This window comes from Bombina bombina, chromosome 2, assembly GCF_027579735.1.
Source record: "Bombina bombina isolate aBomBom1 chromosome 2, aBomBom1.pri, whole genome shotgun sequence".
NCBI lineage: Eukaryota > Metazoa > Chordata > Amphibia > Anura > Bombinatoridae > Bombina > Bombina bombina.
In genome coordinates, this window is record NC_069500.1 from 492547419 (window position 1) to 492557875 (window position 10457).

Below are 10457 nucleotides of genomic sequence, written 5' to 3' on the forward strand. Positions count from 1 at the left end.
CCATACTATGTATTTAGTGTTGATAAATTACAGCTAATCAATTATGCGTGAATTTACATCCCCCCTCAATTCATTAACCCCTAAACGACCAACGATGTACAGGGTACGTCCTACAAAAAATGGTCGTAACTACCAAGGACGTCCTGATCGCTTCCAGACGCTTTCATGTTATTGCAGTGATGCCTCGATATTGAGGCATCCTGCAATAACATTTTTTAGCCATCCGATGCAGAGAGAGACACTCTGTGGCCCTCTCTGCATCAGTCATCGATGGTCGCGATCGTTGGTGGGAGCAATTGCAGGGAGGTGGGTGGGCGGCCATCGATGGGGAACTTCCGGAAGGCACTGTGAATTCACTCGCCGGTGCCTGTGGGAGCGCGCAATCTGCTCATATGAGCTACACTACAGAAAAATATTTATATATACAGTGGATATAAAAAGTCTACACATCCCCAGTTAAAATGTCAGGTTTCTGTGATGTAAAAAAATGAGACAAAGATAAATCATTTCAGAACTTTTTCCACCTTTAATGTGACCTATAAACTGTACGACTCAATTGAAAAACAAACTGAAATCTTTTAGGTAAAGGAAAATAAAACTAAAAAACTAAAATAATATGGTTGCATAAGTGTGAATACCCTTAAACTAATACTTTATTTGATTTTATTACAGCACTCAGTCTTTTGGGGTGTGAGTTTTTCAGCATGCACATCTTGACTTGGCAAGATTTGCCCACTCTTCTTTGCAAAAACACTCTAAATCTGTCAGAATGCGAGGGCCTCTCCTGTGCACAGCCCTCTTCAGATCAGCCCACAGATTTTGAATTGGATTCAGGTCTGGGCTCTGGCTGGGCCATCCCAAAACTTTAATCTTCTTCTGGTGAAGCCATTCCTTTGCTGATTTGGATGTATGCTTTGGGTCATTGTCATGCTAAAAGATGAAGTTCCTCTTCATGTTCAGCTTTCTAGCAGAAGCCTGAAGGTTTTGTGCCAATATAGTCTGGTATTTGGAACTGTTCATAATTCCCTCTACCTTGACTAAGGCCCTAGTTCCAGCTGAAGAAAAACAGCCCCAAAGCATGATGCTGACACCACCATGCTTCACTGTGGGTATGGTGTTCTTTTGGCGATATGCAGTGTTTTTGCGCCAAACATATCTTTTGGAATTATGGCCAAAAAGTTCAACTTTGGTTTCATCAGACCAGAACACCTTTTGCAACATGCTTTTGGGAAACTTCAGATGTTTTTTTGCAAAATTTAGCCAGGCTTGGATGTTTTTTTTGGTAAGAAAAGGCTTCCGTCTTGCCACTCTACCCCATAGCCCAGACAAATGAAGAATACGGGCGATTGTTGTCACATGTACCACACAGCCGGTGCTTGCCAGATATTCCTGCAGCTCCTTTAATGGTGCTGTAGGCCTCTTGGCAGCCTCCCAGACCAGTTTTCTTCTCGTCTTTTCATCAATTTTGGAGGGACATCCAGTTCTTGGTAATGTCACTGTTGCACCATATTTTCTTCACTTGATGATGACTCATCACTGTGTTCCATGGTATATCTAATGCCTTGGAAATCATTTTGAACCCTTCTCCTGACTTATACCTTTTAACAATGAGATCCCTCTGATGCTTTAGAAGCTCTCTGTGGACCATGGCTTTTGCTGTAGGATGCGACTAACAAAATGTTAGGAAAGACCTACTAGAACAGCTGAACTTTAGTTGGGGTTAATCAGAGGCACTTTAAATGACAGGTGTGTACTGACTCCTATTTAACATGATTTTGAATGTGATTGCTTAATTCTGAACACAGCTACATCCCCAGTTATAAAAGGGTGTTCACACTTATGCAACCATATTTTATTATTTTATTTTTTTATTTCCCTTTACCTAAAAGATTTCAGTTTGTTTTTCAATTGAGTTGTACAGTTTATAGTTCTGAAATGATTTATTTTTGTCTAATTTTTTTACATCACAGAAACCTGACATTTTAACAGGGGTGTGTAGACTTTTTATATCTACCGCATATAAAAATGGGCAAATTTACTCAAAAGTGGGTACTGGCAGACAGCTGCCACTACCCAAAATGGCAGAAAAAAAAAAGTGAGCGGGGGGAGGGTTAGAAAGCTGTTTGCGGTGGGCTCAGGGAGGTTAGGTGGGAACCTTCACTGCAGAAAATATATCAAATTAAAAACACAAAAAAAAACAAAAAAAAAAACACTTTTTATACTGGCAGACTTTCTGCCAGTACTAAAGATAACGGTGACAGTGAGGTGGGGGGAGGGAAGAGAGCTGTTTGAGAGTAGTCAGGGAGGGATGTGTCAGGTGGGAGGCTTATCAATAAAGCTAAAGTTAACACTTCAAGCTCCCTACAAGCTACCTAATTAACCCAGTCACTGCTGGGCATAATACAAGTGTGGTGCGCAGCGGCATTTAGCGGCCTTCTAATTATGAAAAAGTAATACCAAAGCCATAAATGTCTGCTATTTCTGAACAAAGGGGATCCCAGAGAAGCATTTACAACCATTTGTGCCATAATTGCACAAGTTGTTTGTAAATAATTTCAGTGAGAAACCTAAAGTTTGTGAAAAAGTTATTAAAAAAAGTGAACAATTTTTTTTTATTTGATCGCATTTGGCAGTGAAATAGTGGCATGAAATATACCAAAATGGGCCTAGATCAATACTTTGGGTTGTCTACTAAAAAAAATAAAAAAATATATACATGTAAAAGGTTATTCAGGGATTACTAACAGATATCAGTGTTAAAATGTAATATGCAAATTTTGAGAAATAGCAAAGTGCTACTTGTACTTATTGTATTATAACTTGCAAACAAAACAAAGAACATGTAAACATTGAGTATTTCTAAACTCAGGCCAAAATTTAGAAACTATTTAGCATGGGTGGTTTTAGTGGTTGTAGATGTGTAAAAGATTTTGGGGGTCAAAGTTAGTAGTGTGTGTTTTTTTCCCATTTTTTCCCTCCATTTAATGGCGAGAAAAAAAACAGCATATAATGTGTGGGTACAGTAAATGAGTAAGAGGAAAATTACAGCTAAACACAAACACAGCAGAAATGTAAAAAAAGCCCTGGTCCCAAACGGTCAGAAAATGGAAAAGTGCTGTGGTCCTTAAGGAGTTAAGAAATTATGGATTTCATTGTTTTTAAAGAGAAAGTCCTACCCTATGATAAAAGCACAGTTTACAGCAGAAACATTTGTACAGGTCTGCCTGCCGGTGTAGTTTGCTATAGCAGGGAAGCCCAAGATCAAGAGAAAGTTACTAGGCTAGCTGATATGGTTTAACAAAAAGGAAATTTATGCTTACCTGATAAATGTATTTCTTTCCTGACACGATGAGTCCACGGATCATCTAATTACTATTGGGAATATCACTCCTGCCCAGCAGGTGGTGGCAAAGAGCACCACAGCAAAGCTGTACAATATCACCTCCCTTCCCTACCACCCCAGTCATTCGACCGAAGGAGAGAAAGAAAACATTGTTAGGTGCAGAGGTGTCTGAAGTTTATAACAAACCAACAACCTGTCTTTAGAACAGGGCGGGCCGTGGACTCATCGTGTCAAGAAATAAATAAAATTTATCAGGCAAGTATAAATTTCCTTTTCTTTCTAAGGACAAAAGTCCACGGATCATCTAATTACTATTGGGAATCAATAACCAAGCTAAAGTACACAGATGATACGGGATGGACAAGACAGGGAACCTAAATGGAAGGCACCACTGCTTGAAGAACCTTTCTCCCAAAAGCGGCCTCAGCCGCGGCAAAAGTGTCAAATTTATAGAACTTTGAAAAAGTGTGAAGGACCAAGTTGCAGCCTTGCAAATCTGATCTACAGAACCTTCATTTTTGAATGCCCATGAGGAAGAAACCACCCTCGTGGAATGAGCCGTAACCCTCTCTGAGGGTTGCTGTCCAGCAGTTTCATAGGCAAAACGTATGATGCTCTTCAGCCAAAAAGAGAGAGAGAAGTAGCCGTAGCTTTCTGTCCCTTACGTTTTCCTGAGAAAACCACAAACAAAGCAGAAGACTGACGAAAATCCTTAGTCGCCTGTAAGTAAAATTTTAGAGCAAGTACCACGTCCAAATTGTGCAGAAGCCATTCCTTCTGAGGAGGATTAGGACACAATGAAGGAACAACAATCTCCTGATTAATGTTCCGGTCAGAATCTGCTTTAGGAAGAAAACCTAACTTTGTACGTAAAACTACCTTATCTGAATGAAAAATAAGGTAAGGAGACTCATACTGTAATGCCGAGAGCTCTGACACTCTACGAGCAGATGAAATAGCCACGAGAAACAAAACTTTCCAAGATAACAACTTAATATCTAAGGAATGCATGGGCTCAAACGGAGCCCCTTGAAGAACCTTAAGAACTAAATTCAGACTACAGGGAGGAGTAACTGGTTTGAACACAGGTCTGATCCTGACAAAACGATTGCACATCTGGAATGTCTGCCAGACGTTTATGTAACAAAATAGACAAGGCAGATATTTGACCCTTTAGGGAACTAGCCGATAATCCTTTCTCCAAACTTTCTTGGAGAAATGACAGAATTCTAGGAATCCTAACCCTGCTCCAGGAGTAGCCATTGGATTCACACCAATATAGGTATTAACGCCAAACCTTGTGGTAAATCTTTCTAATCACAGGCTTACGAGCCTGAATCATGGTCTCAATGACCGAATCTGAAAATCCCCGCTTGGCTAAAATTAAGTGTTCAATCTCCACGCAGTCAGCTTCAGAGAAACTAGATTTGGATGCAGGAAGGACCCTTGAAGTAGAAGGTCCTTCCTCAACGGAAGTCTCCAAGGTGGAAAAGATGACATGTCCACCAGCTCTGCATAATAAATCCTGCGATGCCAAGCCGGTGCAATGAGGATCACCAACAACCTCTCCTGCTTGATTCGAGCAATGACTCAAAGAAGAGCAAACTGAGGAAATAGGTATGCAAGACTGAAATTCCAAGGTACCGCCAGGGCGTCTATCAATACCGCCTGAGGGTCCCTTGATCTCAATCCGTACCTCGGAAGCTTGGCATTCTGTCGAGATGCCATGTGTCAGGATGCCAGGAATCAGACTGAGACGAGAAGTGCAAAAATAATCACACCTTTATTAATAGCAAAAACAAATAAAAAGTCCACAAGTCAAATAACAAGCCAGGAGTCAAAACCAGAGCTGGTAGTCAGACGAGCCGAGTCAGGAGCCAAAGCGAAAAGTCAGACGAGCTGGAATCAGGAACAAGGAAAACAGCAGAGTCAGGAACCAGGAAGGACGTCAGGCAGCCAGGTAATACACAGGAACTCTCACAAACAGGTCTGAGACAACGCAAAGGCAAAGCATACTGAACAGAGGCCCTTTAAATAATAAGTGATGACATCACAATTCTGAGACTGCATCCTGTCTCACATGGATGATGCATACCAGTCTGGCCATAAAAGGAAGTGCAGGAAATAAGCAGCATCCCCCACAATGCACCATAGTCAGGAAGAGAGGTGAGTAAAATGGCTGCCAGCAGCACATGGCAAACACAACAGGGAGAAAACCCTGACACCATGAGATCCAATTCCGGCTGACCCCTTTTGAGAATCAGGCTGGAAAACACTACCGGATGGAGTTCCCACTCCCCCGGGTGAAAGGTCTGTCTGCTCAGGAAGTCCGCCTCCCAGTTGTCCATCCCTGGGATGTGGATCACCAAGAGACAGCAATTGTGGATCTCCGCCCACCGAATTATATTTGTTACCTCCGTCATAGCCAAGGAACTCCGCGTTCCTCCTTGATGATTGACGTAAGCCAATGAAGTTATGTTACCCGACTGGAACCGGATAAACTGGGCCGAGGCTAACTGGGGCCAGGCCAGAAGAGCATTGAAGATTGCTCTCAGCTCCAGAATGTTTATAGGCAGAACAGACTCTGACTGAGTCCAAACTCCCTGAGCCTTTAGGGAGCCACAGACTACTCCCCATCCTAGAAGGCTGGCGTCTGTTGTCACAATCACCCAGGAAGGTCAGTGAAAGCAGGTTCCCTGGGAGAGATGATCCTGAGACAACCACCATTAAAGAGAATCCCTTGTCTCCTGCTCCAGTAGTATTCGTGGAGACAAATCCGCATAATCTCCGTTCCATTGACTGAACAAGTTTAACTGCAGAGGTCTGAGGTAGAAACAAGCGAACAGGATGATGTCCATTGCCGCCACCATCAGCCCGATTACCTCCATGCACTGAGCCACTGATGGTCGAGTAGCGGACTGAAGCACTAGGCAAGAATCGAAAATCTTTGATTTCCTGGCTTCTGTCAGAAAAATCTTCATTGATAGGGAATCTATTATGGTTCCCAAGAAAGTTACCCTTGTATTTGGAACAAAGGAGCTCTTTTCCAAATTTACCTTCCATCCGTGAGATCGCAGGAAAGATAACAGCATTTCCGTGTTGGACCTTGCTAGTTGAAAGGATGGCACCTCTGCAATGCCCCGTAATCGGAGCACAGCCAACAGAGATCGCAGAACCTTTGAGAAAATTCTGGGAGCTGTGGCAAGACCGAAAGGAAGAGCCACGAATTGGAAGTGTTTGTCTAGAAAAGCAAACTTTAGAAACTGGCGATGATCCCTGTGAATGGGAACATGCAGGTACGCGTCCTTTAAATCCACCGTTGTCATAAATTGACCCTCTTGGACCAAAGGGAGAATGAAACGAATAGTTTCCATCTTGAAGGACGGTAATCTGAGGAATTTTTTAGACTCTAAAATTGGTCTGAAGGTTCCCTCCTTTTTTGGGAACCACGAACAGATTTGAATAAAACCCCAGACCCCGTACCTGCATAGGAACAGGAACTATCACTCCCAGGTCGGAGAGGTCCCGTACACAGTAAGAACACCTCTCTTTTTGTCTGGTCTACAGATAATCTTGAAAGCAGAACCCTGCCTCTGGGAGGAAAACTTTTGAACTCTAGTTTGTATCCCTGGGACACTGTGCACTGCCCAGGGATCCTGAACATCTCGAACCCAAGCCTGAGCGAAAAAGGAAAGCCTGCCCCCTACAAGATCCGGTCCCGGATCGGGGGCAGGCCCTTCATGCTGTCTTTGATTCAATAGCAGGCTTCTTGGATTGTTTTCCCTTGTTCCAAGACTGATTGGGTCTCCAGGAAGGTTTAGACCGTTCTTGCTTGGAAGCGGAAAATTTCCCTTCCCTTTTGCTTGTTTCTCTTATCCTGAGGGAGAAGATGACCCTTACCTCCCGTAATATCAGAGATTATTTCCGTCAAGCCCGGTCCAAACAAGGTCTTCCCTTTGTAAGGAATCACTAAAAGTTTAGACTTAGATGATACATCCGCAGACCAAGGTTTTAACCATAAAGCCCTGTGGGCTAGAACAGCAAAGCCTGAAATCTTTTCTCCCAGTTTGATAACCTGTAGAGAAGCATCAGTAATAAAGGAATTAGCCAACTTAAGGACTTATTCTATCCTGGATCTCACAAAGGGGAGTGTCTGTCCTAATAGCATCAGACAACGCATCAAACCAATATGCCGCCGCCCTAGTGACGGTAGCAATGCACACAGCTAGTTCTCTTGGCCGGAGTGGAAAGAGCTCCTTCCACCTTGGATACAGTTTGCCAAGCCTCCTTGACAGAGTCTGCTATGGGAAACATCTTTTTAAATATAGGAGATGGAGAAAAAGGGATACCCGGTCTCTCCCACTCCTTCGCAATGATCTCAGAAGCTCGGTCTGGTACAAGAAAAACCTCTACTGAGGAAGGTACCTCAAAATATTTGTTTAGCTTACTGGATTTCTTCTGATTAACTACGACCATAGTGTCGCGGTCGTCTAATGTAGCTAAAACCTCCTTAAGTAAGACTGAGGTGCTCAAGCTTAAACCTGAAGGATACAACTTCATTATCAGCAGGAGGAATTACACTGTCAGAGTCTGAGACCTCACCCTCAGATGCTACCGAAGGATCCTCCTCCTCAGGCTTCGGGGAGGGGGCATCCACAATAGCAACAACTGCGTCAGTAACCTCACCTACTGAATGTCTACTTTTCCTCTTGCGCTTCCCCTGCAGCATGGGAAAGGCAGATAATGCATCAGAAACCACTGAGAACATTAGAGAAGCGATGTCTTGCAACGTAACTCCAGGAGGAATTAGAGGAGGAAGCGCAGGGCACTGCATGTGTGGGCGATACAAGTTGGGACGCTTGAGGAGAAAGCTGCGGCATATATTGAACATTGTCATTAGACTCCTGAACAGCACCCTCCTTGGAAAATGTTGGCTCAGAAAAGAGTCTATCCCTGTAATTTAAAGTTCTCTCAATGCATGAGGAACAGAAAGGGATTGGTGGTTCCACATTGGCATTAAAACACAAAGAACAAAGTAACATTTTGCAAAGCCTCTTGGTCCATTCTGACTCACAATGGATCCAAATATCAAATTTTAAATGGTAACTTATTTTTTATATGCAGAAATGACAGTAAACCTAAACAATACTGTAGATCACCTCTACACCTCAGCTGCTTTGCTGAGGTGCCTACCTGCCTGATGACACCGGTTCTCTCTGAGCAGGAGCCGATTCTCTAGTAACAGATCCGGAACTCAGAAGGAGATGCAAGAAACCGGACTCCGTTCCCAGACACGCACAAAATGAGAGTATGCGTAATAGAAACAGATGCTGAAACTGCTTCCCCTTCCGGTCAACAGGAAGTAAAGGAAAAAGGCGTGCAAAACAAATTGCTGCCTCCTCTAGGTCCGCCCATTGTGGGCGTCACAAAAGTCTTCTCCCGGTCGGCATATTGTTTTTTTAATAAGTGAAACTGCCGGGAGTATGGAACCACCAACATACCTTAAATATTTTCTAGCCCCAGTGCCTGTGTCTAAGCTGTCCACATTAAAGAGCCCAAACTCCAGATTGTGTCCCATATTGAATAAAGTGCCCCTTATTCTGAGTCTCTTCTGTAACCCCAGAGAATAAAGTAAGCACTTACCTCCTAACCTGCCCGACAGCAAGGCAGCTCCCAGGTTTGAGAGGTCCTCTCCCTCACATGGACCTGTGAAAAAAGGAGAAAAGACTGAGTAATTTTATTCAGGCTTTCAGAGTTAGGGCAGCATCAGTATATGGGAGGCCCAGTGAGAATTATGTCCCACAAGTTCCCACTGCTCTACTGAAGAGACTGATATGGACTACGGCTACACCCTAGAACATAGCAGCACAATCTTGCACTACTTAAAAAATAATAAACTCTTGATTGAAGAATCTTTTTATAACACCTAACTTTACCACTGCCTTGCTCTAAAGTAGGCAAAGAGAATGACTGGGGTGGGAGGGAAGGGAGGTGGTATTTAACAGCTTTGCTGTGGTACTCTTTGCCGCCTCCTGCTGGGCAGGAGCGATATTCTAAATAGTAATGAGATGATCCGTGGAATCATCGTGTCATTAGAAAGAAAGATTTACACATATCAGGTTTTTCATGTAAAAAGTTTAGAATAAATTAGTAAAGTAGAAACTACTGAATCTAATCACATCTCCAAACCATATGTTATAACAAGAAGGGACATGATGCACTGGACTTGGTGGTGCCAAAGACATTGCATTCAACTATTCCCATTTTTTTGTATTTTTAAAAATCAGTAGCTCAACAGGAGAAAATGACAGTCACCGCCATGGATCCTTGTGCACACATAATCTCTCTCTAAATGAAAACATAGCAAGCAAATTGTCTCCTACCCAGCTTTCAAACAGTTTCCTGCGTTGCTGAATAAGTCACATACTTACATCATGAGAGAAAGCATAAGGTGTAATCCATGTAACAGTCTGTCCTAGAATTTCTGCTTGATAGTAGATTCCTTTGATGGACAAAAAAATCTGGAAAAGGGAAAGGATATGTTGTAAAACACACTGGCAATATTACCACTAGGCCAGAAATATCATGCAAAGGTAAGTCATGTTCAGAATAAATATAATTTGCACACCATATATTTAGTAGCAGCTGCCAGGGTGCAATGTCAAAACAGTATGTACTATGCAAAAAAGGCAGCACTCACTGGTCATTTGTAAGTAAAATATAGCTTTTAATAATACAAAAAGTTAAAATATTGGGGAAAACATGTTTTTCCCAAGATTTTAACTTTTTGTATTATTAAAAGCTATATTTTACTTACAAATGACCAGTGAGTGCTGCCTTTTTTGCATAGTGTGTATATATATATATATATATATATATATATATATATATATATATATATATATATATTTTATACACACACACACACACACACACACACACACACACAGACAGTGGATATAAAAAGTCTACACACCCTTTGATATTTGGATCCATTGTGAGTCAGAATGGACCAAGAGGCTTTGCAAAATGTTACTTTGTTCTTTGTGTTTTAATGCCAATGTGGAACCACCAATCCCTTTCTGTTCCTCATGCATTGAGAGAACTTTAAATT

General features: G+C 42.3%; 1 protein-coding gene across 1 annotated transcript in view; it reads right to left on the reverse strand.

The window, feature by feature from the left end:
* PES1 (pescadillo ribosomal biogenesis factor 1) overlaps window positions 1-10457 on the reverse strand; it is a 68079-nt gene that overhangs the window by 37152 nt on the left and 20470 nt on the right. Inside the window, exon 6 of the mRNA XM_053702211.1 lies at window positions 9775-9864. Within this exon, the coding sequence (XP_053558186.1) occupies window positions 9775-9864 (90 nt within the window). The remainder of the gene's footprint in view (window positions 1-9774; window positions 9865-10457) is intronic.